The sequence below is a fragment of the Saccoglossus kowalevskii genome, chromosome 2 (genome assembly GCF_978046115.1).
Source record: "Saccoglossus kowalevskii chromosome 2, keSacKowa6.1, whole genome shotgun sequence".
In the NCBI taxonomy this organism is placed as follows: Eukaryota; Metazoa; Hemichordata; class Enteropneusta; family Harrimaniidae; genus Saccoglossus; species Saccoglossus kowalevskii.
The window spans coordinates 6,135,844-6,155,367 of NC_140642.1; the positions used below are offsets into that span (position 1 = coordinate 6,135,844).

Below are 19,524 nucleotides of genomic sequence, written 5' to 3' on the forward strand. Positions count from 1 at the left end.
CTCGCATTGAATACGTCACGCTGTGGGGGCGCTGTGGGCTGTGAACGTTATGAAAATAGAACGTGTAAGCAATGTTGGTTATCATCATTTTAACACAAAACATCGTTTTTAACCAATATTGTCGGGCTTCGCGGAATATCGAAAAAAGTAGATTCGGCGGATACTCTCTTTGAATTTTGAAGAGATGAGAAATGATGTTGGATTGTATAAATTGGTGAGGTCTAACGCTTTTTGCCATTATGATACACCACGCATTATGCAAATTATCGCAGGCGACGTCCTCTTGCCAAATTATGCAATGGAAACCTTGTCTTTTTTAATGCATTGCTGAATAAGTATTAGTATTCTATAATTTACGTAATATATGAATAAAAAACATACATTGTCTCCAGGCTACCTAAATAATGGCCATGCTGGTCATGGCCTATTGGTCTTTATTTACAAATTCAAGGCCATCGGTCCATATGTTCTATGGTCTTTGTCAATTAGTTTATGTTATGGTATTATACTATAAATGTTAATAGTCGATATCATGATACTGTAGTATAGTTGAATAGTCGATATCATAATACTGTAGTATAGTTGAATAGTCGATATCATAATACTGTAGTATAGTTGAATAGTCGATATCATGATATTGTAGTATAGTTGAATAGTCGATATCATAATATTGTAGTATAGTTGAATAGTCGATATCATAATACTGTAGTATAGTTGAATAGTCAATATCATAATACTGTAGTATAGTTGAATAGTCGATATCATAATACTGTAGTATAGTTGAATAGTCGATATCATGATATTGTAGTATAGTTGAATAGTCGATATCATAATATTGTAGTGTAGTTGAATAGTCGATATCATGATACTGTAGTATAATTGAATGGTCGATATCATGATACTGTAGTATAATTGAGTGGTCGATATCATGATACTGTAGTATAATTGAATGGTCGATATCATAATACTGTAGTATAGTTAAATAGTCGATATCATGATACTGTAGTATAGTTGAATAGTCGATATCATAATACTGTAGTATAGTTGAATAGTCGATATCATGATACTGTAGTATAATTGAATGGTCGATATCATGATACTGTAGTATAGTTGAATGGTCGATATCATGATACTGTAGTAAAATTGAATGGTCGATATCATAATACTGTAGTATAGTTGAATAGTCTATATCATAATATTGTAGTATAGTTGATTAGTCGATATCATAATACTGTAGTATAGTTGAATAGTCGATATCATGATATTGTAGTGTAGTTGAATAGTCGATATCATAATACTGTAGTATAGTTGAATAGTCGATATCATAATATTGTAGTATAGTTGAATGGTCGATATCATAATACTGTAGTATAGTTGAATAGTCGATATCATAATATTGTAGTATAGTTGAATGGTCGATATCATAATACTGTAGTATAGTTGAATAGTCAATATCATAATATTGTAGTATAGTTGATTAGTCGATATCATAATACTGTAGTATAGTTGAATAGTCGATATCATAATATTGTAGTATAGTTGAATAGTCGATATCATAATATTGTAGTATAATTGAATAGTCGATATCATAATATTGTAGTATAGTTGAATAGTCGATAGCATAATACTGTAGTATAGTTGAATAGTCGATATCATAATACTGTAGTATAGTTGAATGGTCGATATCATAATATTGTAGTATAGTTGAATAGTCGATATCATAATATTGTAGTATAGTTGAATAGTCGATAGCATAATACTGTAGTATAGTTGAATAGTCGATATCATAATATTGCAGTATAGTTGAATAGTCGATATCATAATATTGTAGTATAATTGAATAGTCGATATCATAATACTGTAGTATAGTTGAATAGTCGATATCATAATTAAGTAGTATAGTTGATTAGTCGATATCATAATATTGTAGTATTGTTGAATAGTCGATATCATAATACTGTAGTATAGTTGAATAGTCGATATCATAATATTGTAGTATAGTTGAATAGTCGATATCATGATACTATGGTATAGTTGAATAATCGATATCATAATACTGTAGTATAGTTGAATAGTCGATATCATAATATTGTAGTGTAGTTGAATAGTCGATATCATAATATTGTAGTATAGTTGAATAGTCGATATCATAATATTGTAGTATAGTTGAATAGTCGATATCATAATACTGTAGTATAATTGAATGGTCGATATCATAATACTGTAGTATAGTTGAATAGTTGATATAATATTGCAGTGTAGTTGAATAGTCGATATCATAATATTGTAGTATAGTTGAATAGTCGATGTCATAATACTGTAGTATAGTTGAATAATCGATATCATAATACTGTAGTATAGTTGAATAGTCGATAGCATAATACTGTAGTATAGTTGAATAGTCGTTATCATAATATTGTAGTGTAGTTGAATAGTCGATATCATAATACTGTAGTATAGTTGAATGGTCGATATCATAATACTGTAGTATAGTTGAATGGTCGATATCATAATATTGTAGTATAGTTGAATGGTCGATATCATAATACTGTAGTATAGTTGAATAGTCGTTATCATAATATTGTAGTATAGTTGAATGGTCGATATCATAATATTGTAGTATAGTTAAATGGTCGATATCATGATACTGTAGTATAGTTGAATAGTCGATATCATAACACTGTAGTGTAGTTGAATAGTCGATATCATAATATTGTAGTATAGTTGAATAGTCGATATCATAATACTGTTGTGTAGTTGAATAGTCGATATCATAATATTGTAGTATAGTTGAATAGTCGATATCATAATACTGTAGTATAGTTGAATAGTCGTTATCATAATATTGTAGTATAGTTGAATGGTCGATATCATAATATTGTAGTATAGTTAAATGGTCGATATCATGATACTGCAGTATAGTTGAATAGTCGATATCATAATACTGTAGTGTAGTTGAATAGTCGATATCATAATATTGTAGTATAGTTGAATAGTCGATATCATAATACTGTTGTGTAGTTGAATAGTCGATATCATAATATTGTAGTATAGTTGAATGGTCGATATCATAATACTGTAGTATAGTTGAATAGTCGTTATCATAATATTGTAGTATAGTTGAATGGTCGATATCATAATATTGTAGTATAGTTAAATGGTCGATATCATGATACTGTAGTATAGTTGAATAGTCGATATCATAATACTGTAGTGTAGTTGAATAGTCGATATCATAATATTGTAGTATAGTTGAATAGTCGATATCATAATACTGTTGTGTAGTTGAATAGTCGATATCATAATATTGTAGTATAGTTGAATAGTCGATATCATAATACTGTAGTATAGTTGAATAGTCGTTACTAGTATCATAATATTGTAGTGTAGTTGAATAGTCGATATCATAATACTGTAGTGTAGTTGAATGGTCGATATCATGATATTGTAGTATAGTTGAATAGTCGATATCATAATACTGTAGTATAGTTGAATAGTCGATATCATAATACTGTAGTGTAGTTGAATAGTCGTTATAATATTTCAAAAAGGGCGCTTTGCCCATTTTGAAACCTAACATAATTTCTACTCGTAATCTGCAAGAAACTAATGTTCATTTTCATGAGTCAAATATGTCATATTTATCATTCCCAACTTTTTTTTATTTACCACTTGTACAAAAAGCTATTTTTTCAAAGCTTACTGAATTTAAATATTGTATCCAGTCTAAAATTTGGAACTTTTAACCCTGACTCAAAATTCGCTAAATCAAGAAATGCCTCAGCCACGCGTGTGGATATTTAGGGATGAGGGGAAGCATGTTCTGTTCCTTTTTGAAGGTGCATAACGGAACTAACTGGGTAAAATAAATTCTGGATGCAAGCTTCCTTCATAAAGGTCGGAAAGCGAAGCCCGCCACCTACGTTATGATTGATGAGTTTCCTTTGTTTCTTTCCATTGTGGGAAGCGGTTGGAGCCATGAGAAATAGAATTGTGACGTCACCCAGATTGTTCCTTTCTAAGCGTGTGTGCGTTTGTGGAATATTATTTTTATACTGACTGGTAGAAATTCGCCCACTATCAACACATGATATTTCTGTACTAATTATATTTATGGAGGCCAGTATAACATCACCCTATACCAGATGGCTACACTGTCATGGCAATTAGTTTGGACGCTATCCGGAACACAACAAAAAAGGATTTGTTCGTTTGCGCCTCTCTGTTCTTGGCGACGTTTCTCCTGGGAACACTTGTCAACGACATCACCCAGTACACAGTTGTACAAAATACGGCTCTGACAACGCGGGATTTCACTCAGTCTATTCTCGTAAGTCATTTTATATGTTATTTTGTTTGGCAGTTTTCGCGCGCAAACTTGAAATACAGTTCCTCTATCGATATAGGGATTGTGCGTGAACTGTACATGTTTGATGGTCGTTGTTCTTCCGTATATTTGTTCTACTCTCGATGGGTTCATGAATGAATGAATGAATGAAGAGGTTCATGGTTGAAGTCTACAATTGCCTTATTTTTACATGTCCGTTGACCGTATAATTGTAAAAACTATCAGTGACAGAGCAAGTACAGCAACTACTAGTACGCATACACCCCCTTGTTGTATAATTTTATCTCTTTGTCGGGAATACTTTTTTCCTAGACTCCCATTTATTAGCTAGACTATCCCCTGTTTTCAGTTGAAACTGTTAGCAGTTAATTGTTTCAAAGCGGTCTTTTGCCACCTTTCATGAGTTTCAGTTGCCCCCAGTCTGAATCATTAAACTACTACCGAGTTCTGGTAGTACGGCATCCCTAGGGCTAGTGTAATTATGCCAAACTCTCATAGATTATAAGAAACAACTTACTAGTAATTATTTTCTGCATATTACATTGCATTTTCATTTAATGTTTACCATATTTTTCTTATTACAGTTTCTACATGCCATATCATTCTATCTATCATTACTTGGCTTTGTATACAATGTACAATCTGGTCAACCATTGAGAACTGCTAGACTGGAGTGGACTGCAGTGGGTTAGTATAAGTATCTCTATTGTGTATTGTATCTCTATGTGCATAAATACTAGCCTTGCCATTCGCTCATTGGCTGCTCACTCAAAGACTGCCATGGATCCTGATAGCAAGATGGTAGATATGCAGCAAATTGATGCACACTATTTTGAATCAAACACAAACTAGTAACTGCCAGACCCTCTATTTATTCGTAAAATTTCAATTACACTTTGAATGTGACACAATTTTCCTAAATTGTTGTATATCAAGAAAAGTTAAATTATTGCTGATGTACTCATGCACATTCTGTATATTCTGTCTTGCACCTCTACCTGTTTTACTATAGCAACTGCATGATCCATGGTGGTTTTTAAGTGGGCAGCCAACAACTGAATGTAAATAACACCAAATAACACTGTAGAACCAGGGCTACATAAAAACAATTTCTGGCTCCTTCACAGCTGGCATTCCCTACACTGTGTCGTAACTGTAGTAAAACAAGACATGAATGTCACAGTCCTCGTTTATTTAATTATAAAATACTCATGTTAAAATAATACATGGAACATCTGCAAACAATCTTGACTCCCAGCTGCTCCACGATGGTGATTTTTGGCATAGGTTTTCTCTGATAACTGCTAATGAAATCTGGCAAAGATAGTTTGTCTACCACTTTGACTTTAGAAAATACGACACAACAGCATTATGAGGTAAAAATCTAGGTCAGGCAACAGTAGACAAACTGGGAAATTAAATTCAAACCTTCTATAGTATCTCTGAATTCCGCAAACATCATTTCTGTGGCCTTATTTCGGTTTCTTCGAAAATAACACTTCTTTATTTGCACAGTGATCACGTGATTAAACAGTACAATTTTTTGGTTGGAATATTTATTTCATATTATTTGAAAAATAAGCTTTCTAAAAATATATAACTTGTTCAAAGAATATGTTACTTCAGAAATGTGCTATGCAATTGCAATAGCCTCTACTACATCCTTAATATGTACTCTATGTGGGTACAACTCATCATAAAGTGATTTCCCTTAATCTGATTACTGTAAAATGGTTTTAAATTCACGGCTTTGACATTTAGACAATGTGTTCTATGCTTAATTTCACATATTCACTGGGTTTTAATTTAGCGCATTTCCCAGTCAGCGGAATGAGCGAAAATAAAACCCAGTGAATGATTAACCCTTTTACAGTACTGAAAACATTCATTGACCCGGATCCAAAATCTCATACACAAATGCAACCAAACTATGTCTCATACATGCTCAAGAAACTGCATTGATAAATCTCAGTAAACCTTGACATACCTTTAATAACAACTAGACTTCTTTGTTAATTGTATATTACCAGGACCTGGATTTGTTTCAGTATCACCACTATAATTCTTATCAAAATGTAGCCCTCAACACCTCTACAGTTGCCACTGAGATTGGTACTGGTACGACCCATCTGTCACTGATTCCGATCAAGGTCATGACATCACTAAAAACCAGAGCATTACAATCTAAGCTAATTATTTATTCTGAGCATGCTCAGTTGTTCTCATGAAAATCATGAAAAAGACCCATTTGGGATTTTCAGATCTGGAAAAAAAAATTATGTGCATAATCGGGCAGAGAGTTGTTCATCAACCTGCCAAGTTTCATCGATATCTGCTGCAGAATTTTTGAGAAAATGTTAGAGACGTCACAGGCGGAAACTGGAAATAAGAATAAATAGTTCACCTTTCAGGCTGCGCCCGAAACAGAGACTAATTAGGACCAAATTCCAAAAAAATCCAGTAGTGTAGTAACCTTTAATACAATGTTAACATTTGAAGCGATGTGATCTTCAGTGGCAAAATGTTGGCTGGTAACTCGTGACAAACATGATATAATATCCATTCTGCTGTATTGCATATTCAAAACAAGTATACTCACTAACTATTGTTACTAGGATGATAAAGTTATCGGGGTGCATCAAGAATTTATTTTACCCAGTTTCTTTGTGCACCTTGAAAAAAGAACAGAATATTCTTCCCCTCATCCCTAAACATCCATTTTCAATACAATATTTTCAGAGATTGAACTTCACGGGAACAGGTTTGGCAATTGCCAAAGGCGTTCACTTTGATGCCTTTCAAACGTGTAACCTGTTGAAATAGCTTGCCATATCACAAGCGTGGTAGTTTAGTTATTGCCATGGTAATTACAATTACGTGTATTATCTTGTTACAAATCTCATGGAGGTCAACCCATAGCCCCTACATACCAAGTATCAAAGCAATTGACCGGGTAGTTTTCAAGAAGTACCATAGTCGAATAGCATTTTTACCAAAAATCTTTGCTAAAAATTGAGAATTGAAGATAACATCATGAAATGGACAGTAACCCACCCAAGGTATCTACATATGGAGTACCAAAGCAATTGAGGTGGACTTTTTCAAGTTGGAAAACAATGTCATTTATACAACAGCAGAGCCAAAAAAAATACACATTTACCTTTGATACAATATGAAATTTGATTCTATATGAAATTTTACCTTAAAAATAGGTACCCCCCTCAACTCCATGGCAGTGTAGTTATGGAAAACCAAAATTAGTGACTAATTTCATTCTCGTACATATTCAAAATCATAAACTGGTGGCTGTATATAATATCTATACATGATGGTAAAAATAATTAAGGTTCACTATAGTTGACTGGTGGAAAATGAAATCATTACTGTATTTGCACATACACCTATATAAACAAGTTTATATTAAATTAACTAGTGTGAGTTTGTGAACTTAAAATCCAATCATTCCCACATGCCACTCTATTGATGCATTTCAGATATAAAATATGATATAAGCACACTATTTCTCACACGTCGAGAATGGTCTGGTTCAAATTTTGATTAATTTCATTAGTTAATTTCAAAACTAACTTCCATATATTCAACAAGGTGCTTTGTTTTGTATTTACAGTTTTCAACATCCTTGTCAGTGCAATTCGCTTTGGAATAGAGTTTGGTTTTCTGCAATACAGAAAAGAAGAATACCGAAGTTTTACAGAAAAATGATAATTTTTAACCCTAAAGAAAGAGATGGCACATTATTTATCAAGCAGAAACCAGGAATGATGACTTAATGGATGATCTTCGATTAGGTGTCAAAAAAACTTTCAAAGCTTTGTAGATTATATTAAGAATTTTTTTTGGGGGGGGGGGGTTGTAATTGGTCAACTGTGGGGGTAATTCATCTCATAATGAGACTATTACTTGTACTTCAAATAAAATAAGATTAGAATTCAGCTTTTGTTTAGCACTGTATTGCTACATGTTATTGCCCAGTATATTCAGGAATCTGTCAAATGTGACTGAAAATATCTGCTGTGTTTATATACCCATACTGAGTTTTCCATATTGTAATCAAAACATCAACTTTGTTTCAACAACATTACATTACAACTAAATCACACTTGTTATACATTATTTATTAAAAGGTCACAACGTTGACCTTTGCACCATATTTAACAACGCTGTACAAGGTTTCATATGTCCTTTTGCATAAAGCTATGCATTAACAAAAAATATACCATCCACCATATTTACCTCTAATATAAAACATTGCCCTAGTTTATTTGCTGGAATGCTGCCTCTCAAAGCTTAGCAATATGATATACAATATATACATAAAAACAAAATCATTAATTTATTAACTTGATTGAGGGCAGTGTAGCAAACATTGTGGGTTTAGTTTCAAGACTGGTTGAACTACATTTATATTTGAGGTTGTGTAAATGATCGATTCAGTATCCTCCACAATTTAAATGAAAATATTACCAAGAGCTCTTGTACTACAACTACTTTACAAATTTGTGAACAGGGCTACAGACAATGGCTTGTATGAATATTATGTGCTGGAATTCAAATACCTAGCAAGTCATGAAATTTAATCTGATGTAAATCCCTAACCCCAAACTGATCATGCATAACATTGGCTGTAAAAGTTCCATATACTGTCTCAGTATAACAATCTCATTTATAACCATGTCTGTAGACAATAAAAGGTTGCCAAGCAACAAGTGTATACGCTTACTCCCAAGTTCAAATGCCATCTCATCATGGGCTCTTCAAATGCATGGTCATCTTTTCAATGGATTAATTAGAATGGATACTGACACATCTCAGAATATAATAATAAACAAGTTTGGCATGGACTGAAATCTCTGCTGCTTACTAAAATTATGGACTTAAGACAGGAAAACAACTTATTTGAGAGGCAACTTCACAAGATCAACCACCAAACTGTACAGCCCAACATCACATAGTGTTATGTGTAATTTTTCTTGGACATGATGAACAGAAGGACTGATGAGAGACATCCATGGAAGCATCGCAGGCATGAAAAATAGCAATTCAAATGATCAAGGTCCTACGGCTCCAGCAACATCTCTGGCTACTCTGATATTAGGATTTGCCATGGGATCTAAGAAAGGATCATCATTAGCTGCAGATCTGCCAGCTCTGGTCATAATTATAACTAGTGTGAAGAAACCTATTAGTCCAAATACTAATACAATGGCAAACTTCCTGAAGGATGAATTTGCATCTCGTTTCGGCCTTTTCTTTGTTGTAGACCTATGAAAATGAAGAACAGATCTATTAGTCATGTGTAGTGTTATCTCACCTGTTTCAGACAATTGCAAATTACAGTACAAAAATGTAAATCATAAGGCAAATATAAAAATAACAAATCCATATCGACTTGTAATGGTTTTTCTCATCGACTGATCTGAACAGATTGACTAACTTTTTCACTGCTGAAAAATATTAGGCTACACTGAACTCATCAAGTAGCAGTGGTGGGTGTGTTGAACCCACTGAGAAGGTGCGGTACGTTTGATCATGTCACATGACACAGTGTTTCCATTTAACTGGTCAAGTGATATGCAAGTTGCAGTTTATGAATATTACAAGTACCGTAGTTAGTTTATTTCAAAATTACTCTTCATTTTCCTAAATACACTATTGCACTATTTAATAGGTTAGCCATTTGTATCTGCTTTATTTTTGAATAAACAGTAAAGAATTCTAAGCATTGTATTTGTTTATCGTTCTCCTAAACCCAATTTCGCACCAAATACAATTTACTGTACACATATAAACCAATAATTGCATTTATGTATGTGGGATGACTTATTTTGACTATAGACGTACACATGTACGATCCACAATACATGAAAGTTGACATTGCTGATACAAAATGTAAGAAGGTTAAGTTTGATTGTTTTTAAAATAACTTACTTGAACCACCTTGATAACCAATCAATAGCCGTTCTCCTTTTATATTTATCGGCATCATGATCATGTGACATATCTAGTACTTTATCTTCCTTGGTTGCATCGTATATCTTACGAGGTGATGAAACTGTAGCTGAAAGAAGATGGATAATCACTGGATTATTAAAGTTAGTTACTTGTTGTGTTTACTTTAAACTCAACATTGCTAGGAAGTCACTGTATTAAAGTGTAGGGTATGGAGCCCATGTACCAGGTATTATTCTAAGGTAGATTTGGAGGTAAAATTTTCACTTTTGGTGACTCGAACAGGGAATTATTGACCAAGGCACACAGTTCAGATGAATAATTGCTCTCGCGGGTCAACAAAACTGAATGAGAACTGCATAGATGCAAACAGGCAGTTAGCAGTTGATAAAGAGAGAACATTTTTTATGGAGATTTTGAGTACTACAGTAAATACTACTTACGTGTTAACATACTTGTATTATGACTGGAACTCATCATACTACTATCTTTAGGTATCCTGGCATGGGGAGTGGTCTCTTCCATATTTATTGTTGTAACACTACTATAAGTTGTACGAATTGGTCCGTTACTACTACTACTGCCTTGTGAACTTGTTTGACTGATATTTCGTTCATCTAATACTGATGTGTTATTTGATGACAATTCTACACTTGGTGCGGAATCTGTCATATCATGTAAGTCGTGATGATCTTGTTCCACTGATTCTTGAATCTGTGTATTAAAAACCTAAATACTGTAAACTGCTAGAAATTTACAATTTTCGGCATTTTTGAAGACAAAATTTTGCATAAGTCACTGACACTCCATGTTGTAGAACCCCAGGGATATTGGCACTGCTATTTAATTTCACAGACTCATGAAATGAAAGCAGTTTACAGTAGCATGATTCCCACAAGAACTTTCATATTTTCACAAGTACTGAAGGGAAAAAAGAACTGGAAAACAACTCACCAGAGGTAAACCTAAACCAGCTCTTGCCCAGTTCACTTGTGATAAAATCTGTCTTAGCTGCTCTGCTACAGGGGATACTAAGTTGCCAGGTGGGAAGATTCCATTTTGACAGGTAGGACAGGTATACCCAGCTGGGGCTGTATTAGGGGGAAGTTCCTTGGCATACTGATTAATACATAGCCAGTGAAACACATCTACAAAAAAAAACAAAAAAACTGTTATTTTATACTGATCAACTCATTAAAGAGCAGGATATGAAGACATAATTAGTGGTGAATTGAAACTAAAGCTAAACTTGTTTTCTTTAATTATCCTAACACAGGAGAGATTTTTTGAACACTAGGAGTATTACATGCATTTATATCAGATAGAAGAAGAGATTCGCAGAGTTTTATTTAAATCAAGGCTGTTATTTAAATCAAGATCGTTTCCACCAGTCAATTCATGATTTCTGTAAACATGCTCATTCAGAGCGAATAACAGTATTAGTAGTGAAATCGATAGTGAAACAAGCAGCCTCTCGGCTGAGATAGCTCCGCTGTTTGCAATGCACATTTCAATTATAGAACATAAGATATCATTAGAAAATGAACAATATGTATAGTATCAATGCAATGAGACTTGCTGTTTTCAACAAAAATTCAAAAATATCATTTTTCACCATGATTGTGGTTTTTAACAAGAAGAAAATATCACTTTTTACCAAAAATGACAAATATATTCACCAAAATTAGAGAATTAAAGATATCATTACAAAATGAACAAATCAGAGAGAGGTCCACATGTAGTACTTATATATGTAATATCAAAGCAATTGGACTTGCGGTTTTTAACAAGAAGTCAAAAATATCACTTTTTACCAAAAATGACAAAAATATTCACCAAAATTAGAGAATTGATGATATCTACAAAATGAACAAATTTGAGAGTGGTCCACATGTAGTACCTATATATGTAATATCAAAGCAATTGGACTTGCGGTTTTTAACAAGAAGTCGAAAATATCACTTTTTACCAAAAATGACAAAAATATTCACCAAAATTAGAGAACTAAAGATATCATTACAAAATGAACAATCTGAGAGAGATCCACATGCAGTACCTATATATGTAATATCAAAGCAATTGGACTTGCGGATTTTAACAAGAAGTTGAAAATATCACTTTTTACCAAAAATGACAAAAATATTCACCAAAATTAGAGAACTAAAGATATCATTACAAAATGAACAAATCTGAGAGAGATCCACATGTAGTACCTATATATGTAATATCAAAGCAATTGGACTTGCGGTTTTTAACAAGAAGTCGAAAATATCACTTTTTACCAAAAATGACAAAAATATTCACCAAAATTAGAGAATTGAAGATATGATGATCATGAAATGAACAAATCTGAGAGAGGTCTACCCAAGGTACATATACACCAAGTATCAGGCTTGTAGTTTTCAAGAAGAAGTCGAAAAAGTAAAACATTGACACGGACGACGACGGACAATCACTCATATGATAAGCTCCGCTCGACAAAGTCGACAGCGAAGCTAAAAAACAAGCATTAACAAAAAGAATAGAGCAAGATTAGTTATGTCTGATTTTTGTGACATACATGTAGGTTCTTGAAGTTACACAACTACAAGTGATTGGGGAATGCATAAGAGAAAGAGGGGCTTAAAATACTTTGAATACTACAGTAATTATAATTAATGTGTAAAAGTTACATACCATAACATATAAGCCTAACTGTTTCACCATCTGCTAATGGCTGATTGCACAATTTACAGGACGGATCATAGTCACTGTCTTGCAACCAATGCAAATAAGACTGTACTATACACTGTGAAATAAAAAATAATAATAGTTACGTTAACAAACAGCTTTCACCATACTTAACTACATGTATAAACCATATACATGTACCATAATATTTTTAATATGTTAAACTTGAATATGCATACGACGTACACAACACAAAAAACATGCTGTGCCAACCATCCTAGATTAAATCAATCACAGAGCTACTGATCAGTATTTGTGCAATTCTCAGAAATTGAAATTGTATTATATTACATTGTAGTAGATATTTATGTACAAGACATCAAAGTCTGTTTGGTACACAGTGACACACTGGAATAACTCAGTAAAATTCAATTTGAGGTTGCAGAATATCTTCAAAGCTTGGAATGTAATAAATTTTATACCACATGTACATGAAGCATGCTTTTCTGTTAATACACGTGACAATGAGTGGTCTCTTAGACATGTTAATGACAGATCAATCTGATTAAAATCAGGTGTAGGTGCAAGTTTTCATTCTGGCCTTCAGTATTCATTACTCCTAATAGATCATCCAAGGTGTGTTTATTCGGCCATCGCCTTACCACTACACCTTGGCAGACTCTATATCGTCAATGTGTAGGTTTTCCCACTTTGGCAATATCAGAGATATTTTCTTCAACAAACTGTCCAATCAAATTGCTCATTATAGCTGTATCACGGACAAATAGATAATCTACAGTAGAAGATTTTCTTCCTAACCAGAGACTGAGCTGACATTTTACAATCTGTTGAGGGCTGAAAATCAAACTAATTAGATCAATTTTAAGGCTAAGTCTATTTTATTTTCTGTATACATGTACCCTAGGCCACATACAGTGCAGAGAATGATTCTGGCAAGTGGGGATGTAGAAAGTCTGCAAAAAACACATTGATGATTCTCCGTGATTGGCAACCCGACATGATTTTTTTCTGATCAGTTGTCACATGTTAGGCCAACTGTTTGGGAGCATGATTTCAAGGCGCCTACAATCAGATCTATGCATTTTACCAAGGTAAAATATGCAATTTTTTGGTAGAATCCTGCACAGATTAAGCATGACATCTAAGCATGTACAGGCATTTTCTAGTTGAGACTACTGAAAAATTTCAAAATCAACACAAATATTTATCCTACTTTAATAGCAATATTTTTCCAAAATAAACTTTCAGTCATTAGTATTACGAGTTATTGTCATTGCACCATACGAATAATTGTTATTTAGTCTGAAATTCTCATATCGCAGCGATATAAAATGATACAGTCATACAATTTCTTCGTATACTATTCAAGCACAGCTACTGATGACATTTAGCATGCATATCACCACGTTTAGTGTAAAATATTAGTTACTGCTGACCAGACCATGGTCATGTGATAATAATTTATAGCAACAACAGCCTGCGCCTACATCAGATTGATCATGTATGTAACAACTAACAACCAGAGTTTAAGTGCCGTGAAATATATGTAAATCAGTAATTCTGAACTGTTACTAACACAATATTGTGTCATGTGGTATACGACAGATATATCTCCACCAGATGGCGGGTCATTATGACATCAGCTGAACACAGTAATATCAGCACATGGAAATCACCAAAACATGTGAATACATGCATGCACAAGTAACATTTCCCATTGGTTTGTCAAAAATATAACACCAAAATAAACCAAATACCACCAGAAATGGAAAAATATTGAAAGAATATGCACATTCCTATAATATCATAATTTCACTTAAATTATTATTATTATTATCAGAGTTTATTCAACTCAACTTATGAATCTGAATAATTGTAATCTATATTTCAAGAACAAGGAATATAAGCATATTTATGAAATTCTTACTGAACACAATATTAGAATTTGAGGCCAGATATCGCTGGATTTCTGTTACATGTTACCACTCTCTGTAATACTGACTCCAGTCAGAATACCGTACCATTTGATATAGCTTTTCTACATTCATGAAATAAACTATTCCTTAATTGCTTGAATTAGTATTGAGTTGAGTGTCAGTCAATTTATGAAAATTTTATATGGGACACAGTAATAAACAATATCAAGTGAGATTGAGGTTCAAATTAGAGAGGTGAACTGATTGAGCAGGTAATAATGCACACTGCTTCAGCCTTTGGATGGAGAGATTTGCTGATGAGCTAAGTGTTGCCTGATGGATTTACTTCAACAGAGGTTATTTTGGAAGTTCAAAAGTAAAATACAACTTGAGGTGCATGTATCAAAACAGAAACATGTGAATGCATAGCAGTCACACTGGAGTCAGCTAACAGAAGAGAAAGGGGCTAGTTAAAAAATAATACATGCTTGTAAGGGTAATATCACGATTTGTTATCTGCCCCAGTGATTGATCTAGGAATTCATTAAATGGGGCCATTGGGGCCCCTCTTGTATGAGAACAAGGGCCATGAAAAATTACTGGGGGCCCAGAAGTTGGCATAGCAATGGCGTGCTCATAACCCTGAAGTGTTCACTTGGCACAAATCAACCAGTTTACTGGTTGTCAGGATTGTCTGGAGCATAAGTGAAATACAGCAATCTAGTGACAGGTCTGAAGAATTTTCCAGCATTTAAAAGCCTGAATGCATAAAAAATGATATTTTTATTTTTATTGGACAACATTATATTGAACACTCACTTGTTGTCCTATAAACAAGTTTTATAGTACTGAACCACTGTTCACTGTGCCCACTGTGCCCTTTACTAATACCTTCTTCATGACCACTTACATCTACCTACTGGGACAATTAATGGAACATTGACAAACGGAAGCTGCAGAAGCTCCAGTGCTTGCTAGAAAAAACTACATGTAAGCAAGTATTTCAGTTATTTTTTTATTTATCATAAATTGCAACAAAACACAATTTGGGAAGACACTTCAAAAACAAATGTTGCAACAAAATGCATGAGAAAATAATATATTCACCATTTCACTATGGAATACTTATAATTTCACTTTTTGGGTATAGAAATCAAATCAGCTGGGTTAAACTTTGTTGGATACCAATTCACTGCTTTTTACTTAGTGTTGACAGTTTGTCACTATTATACATAACATTGAAATGTCAATTCTTTACAGGTGGTAATGGATGGGTTCTGGTGTGACACTGACAGTGGGTGCTACATTATTTTAACACAGTCTGGGGATAACCACCTTTCCTGCAAGAAAAAGAAAGTTGGAAGAGTCAAGATAAATTCTAATATTGTAACCATTGTTATGTCTGTAAATCATTTTGCATAGATCAATAAAAATATTATTTTTTTTAAATTTACAGGTTTTTGGGTAGTTTTTAAGACCTATGCGTTTTTTATAAGAAACAACACAACATCACCCAGAGTTCTTGAATTATATTTTGAAAAAACGCCATAAAATTAATTCTGATAGCCAACTAAAGCATTCTGAAGCCTAGTGTGTGTATACAATAATACATAGAAAACTGTTTCAAAACTAAAGAAAAACTGAAAACAATATAGTCAGCTATCTCAAGATAAGGTCATGTACATGCATTAGTAATCCAAACATTCACCAACACAAATATGAAAAACAACCCAATTTATTTTTTTCCCTACTTTTATTTGCTTGTCAGTTTTTATTTTCCTGTGTGTATTTTTATTCTCATCTTAATTGTTTGTTTATCTTTATTCACATCTGTATTGCATTTTAGTCAAAATCCTGATAAAGATACAAACGCAATAAAGATAATTATTATTTCAAAAAATAGTCTTATATTTTGGTTTCACGTGTAATGTAATGTTGACCTACAAAACACTTCGCAACTTCGCTTTGATTTGATAATACATGGTATAGTACTAAGTAGGCTCTTTTGCTGGTCATAATTTTCAGTAAAAGTGTAATTTATTAAAATAACATTAGCATTGAAAACAATGAATACCGGTAACAGTGTTATGATTGTGTTTACGTACCTGTGGGTGCCGCCGATTAACATCGGAACTAGTATCACTGCTAGTTACTGTTGTATCTGTTATCTCATATTTATCCGGCCCTCCAAACGTTCAGAAGTCTCGGAAACTGTTTCTGGGGTATCATTTTTTTTCATACATGTAGAACGAACTGATGCCCGAAGATGACCTCATTCATCAACCGCTGGCTTTTATTCACCATGCTGTTTAATTGCACACGGTCCACTTGAAGTGGTCACGTGATGAAATTTGCGACATTATTGTCGCAAAAGATTTCGCCACGAAGTAAGTAATGGGTCGTTAAGGTCAATCAGCCTCTTTACGGTAAAAACAACGCAACTACGTAATTGTTTCATTAAATTGGCAGGACAAAAATGTTGCACCCAAACTGGCGCACAGTGTTATGAATAACGCGTCAACTTTGATTTTTTTGCGCAAATTGCGCAATGGCGCAGCCTAGATCAAACACTGCTGCCCAAGGAATGGCGGTCATGACCATAATAATGATGATGCTAGAGCAGTGATATTGCCCGAATGACCATGTGTTATTTATTTATTTTATCACATCTAACAGATATCCACCATGCACAATCATGTCTACCATAAACTTACACTTATATTTGTATGCAATATATGCAATATTTTATTTTATCTATTATAACAAGTTTCACATTACTCAATAAATTAATATATGTACATTGTCTGCTGAAAAAAACTGTGAAATACACTCAGTAAATGTTATTTACAACCACGGATACTTTTTAATAACCATTCTTCAGCAGTGTACATTGTAAATCACTCAATTTATCGAGAAAAACATTTTTGAATTCTTAATGAATTGAAAAATTCTCAAACGCAAGTTATTTGATTACTCTACGGATGAGAATGTCAGAGTGCCGTGGAAGTGACTGAAATAACTTTCTCACTAAAGTACCACACCTTCTATACACAAGTCATGCAGCTTTAGATCATTTCCTCACAGCGTAGAGCGCGCCGCATCAACCCCTGCTGAGACGTTTCAGTGGCGACTTTGCTGTACATTTTTGTTTCATGTACCCTAATATCAAAACAGAGTATCTTACTTAATATCCATTCTGGCACTTTTGCTGTCTATTTTGGATGGCTGAAGTTCCTTTAAAACCTTGAAAGCAGCCGCGAAAACAACACCGGCAGGGGCAGCACCAGTGCAGTGAACGATATTTTGTTATGCGCAGTATCATTGCAGTAGTTTCAGTGACGTCATCTATATGATATACCCATGTAATATCTATTTTTATTCATGTGACTGAGTATGTATACCACATTGTCCTAATATATTCTTGTTATACATTCTGCGCAAATCAATATACTGTATATGACCAGATTTGTGGTGTGGCCATGATCGTGAAGATTTTATTCAGGGCTCCTATTGGAGTAAGGCTGTAATCTCATGTATTCCATGCAAACTCTGCACAAATATACATGAACACTAATTGAGTTTCTTAAAATGTGCATTTGATGGGAAGTGCCGCGCATGTGCAAAATTTGTGTTGATAAACATTGTTTTTCCAACAATCCAGTGCGCTTTTCTAATGAAATCACAAGTACATGTACTAGTATGAATTTTGTTCTGGGCCCCACTGGTACTAATTACCATGACGACTCCTTTGACTCCTTAAAATCACTAAAAAATATCAAATTAACCTCACAGTTTGTACTTGTTGGTGTGCGCAACAATCAAAAAGCGAGACCCATATCTCTTGCATAGGTGATGTGACGACCACTGCACTTTAAGTCACCCCCCACCCAAACCTAAACTACCACAGCACCCCCAATGTAATTGTATATGCCCTTTCATATAACTATATATGCCCTGTACAGGGGGCATATACAATTAAAATGGGGGGGGGCACTGTTAGCAAAGTTAGGATTAGAGTTAAGGGTGAGGCGCCCAAAAAAACCCTTACTAAAAATGTTGACGATACTAGGCATCTGGGTGTCAAATGTACACAATATGATTCAATAATATACAAAATTATGACAATGACATGGTTTGTGATAATATACTTGTATAATAGACGTGATGTATTCATTATTATGTACGTTGAATAATGCCCGATTATAAGATTATAAAACTGTACAAGTAGTACACACACAAAAGTATGAATACATGAACATCAGTTGAACAATCGTCGAAGAAACAACATTGAACTGGCTGGACCTGGATGTGGAATTTCTACTGCCCCCGAGATACCACTGGTGACGGTGTAATAATATTGTTTTTCTTACCTTATTGTGGTTGGCCACTAGACAGTGTTCACAAACATTAACCCGATGTTCAAAACAGAACAAATTCGTTACTTTTCTTTTCGGGCATTTACACAACCCCATGCTCCAAAGAACAGTACCAAAAAATTACAGAGATCTTCAATAATTTCTGTTACAGGAAGTTCAATGCTGCTTTTGATGCCACGTCACTCTGCGCATTGTTATGCGCATCTCGTTCGGAACGAGACTC

General features: G+C 33.8%; 2 protein-coding genes across 2 annotated transcripts; one reads left to right on the top strand and one right to left on the bottom strand.

The window, feature by feature from the left end:
- The first annotated feature begins 4,133 nt into the window (after positions 1–4,133).
- Positions 4,134–8,301, top strand: LOC144348347 (uncharacterized). The gene is made up of 3 exons (XM_078007738.2): positions 4,134–4,330; positions 4,933–5,035; positions 7,977–8,301. Exons 1-3 carry the CDS (start codon positions 4,160–4,162, stop codon positions 8,069–8,071), a joined length of 369 nt encoding a protein of 122 aa, XP_077863864.1. The 5' UTR covers positions 4,134–4,159; the 3' UTR covers positions 8,072–8,301.
- An 814-nt stretch (positions 8,302–9,115) lies between these two features.
- Positions 9,116–19,452, bottom strand: LOC100370547 (zinc finger protein-like 1). The gene is made up of 6 exons (NM_001184847.1): positions 19,296–19,452; positions 12,995–13,106; positions 11,273–11,466; positions 10,762–11,032; positions 10,298–10,427; positions 9,116–9,631 (listed from the first exon to the last, which is right to left on the bottom strand). The coding sequence occupies exons 1-6, from the start codon at positions 19,395–19,397 to the stop codon at positions 9,418–9,420; spliced, it is 1,023 nt and encodes a 340-aa protein (NP_001171776.1). The 5' UTR covers positions 19,398–19,452; the 3' UTR covers positions 9,116–9,417.
- Between the last annotated feature and the right edge of the window lie 72 nt (positions 19,453–19,524).

Bases quoted from the DNA above. Each gene is read 5' to 3' on its own strand.
- LOC144348347 (XM_078007738.2), top strand. From the start codon at position 4,160: ATGGCAATTAGTTTGGACGCTATCCGGAACACAACAAAAAAGGATTTG. The intron at 4,331-4,932 runs GTAAGTCATTTT...TTCTTATTACAG, and splicing joins ATTTCACTCAGTCTATTCTC to TTTCTACATGCCATATCATT. The intron at 5,036-7,976 runs GTTAGTATAAGT...TTGTATTTACAG, and splicing joins ACTGGAGTGGACTGCAGTGG to TTTTCAACATCCTTGTCAGT.
- LOC100370547 (NM_001184847.1), bottom strand. From the start codon at position 19,397: ATGGGGTTGTGTAAATGCCCGAAAAGAAAAGTAACGAATTTGTTCTGT. The intron at 13,107-19,295 runs GTAAGAAAAACA...TTTATTTCACAG, and splicing joins TAGTGGCCAACCACAATAAG to TGTATAGTACAGTCTTATTT. The intron at 10,428-10,761 runs GTAAGTAGTATT...ATCTTCTTTCAG, and splicing joins TAATACAAGTATGTTAACAC to CTACAGTTTCATCACCTCGT.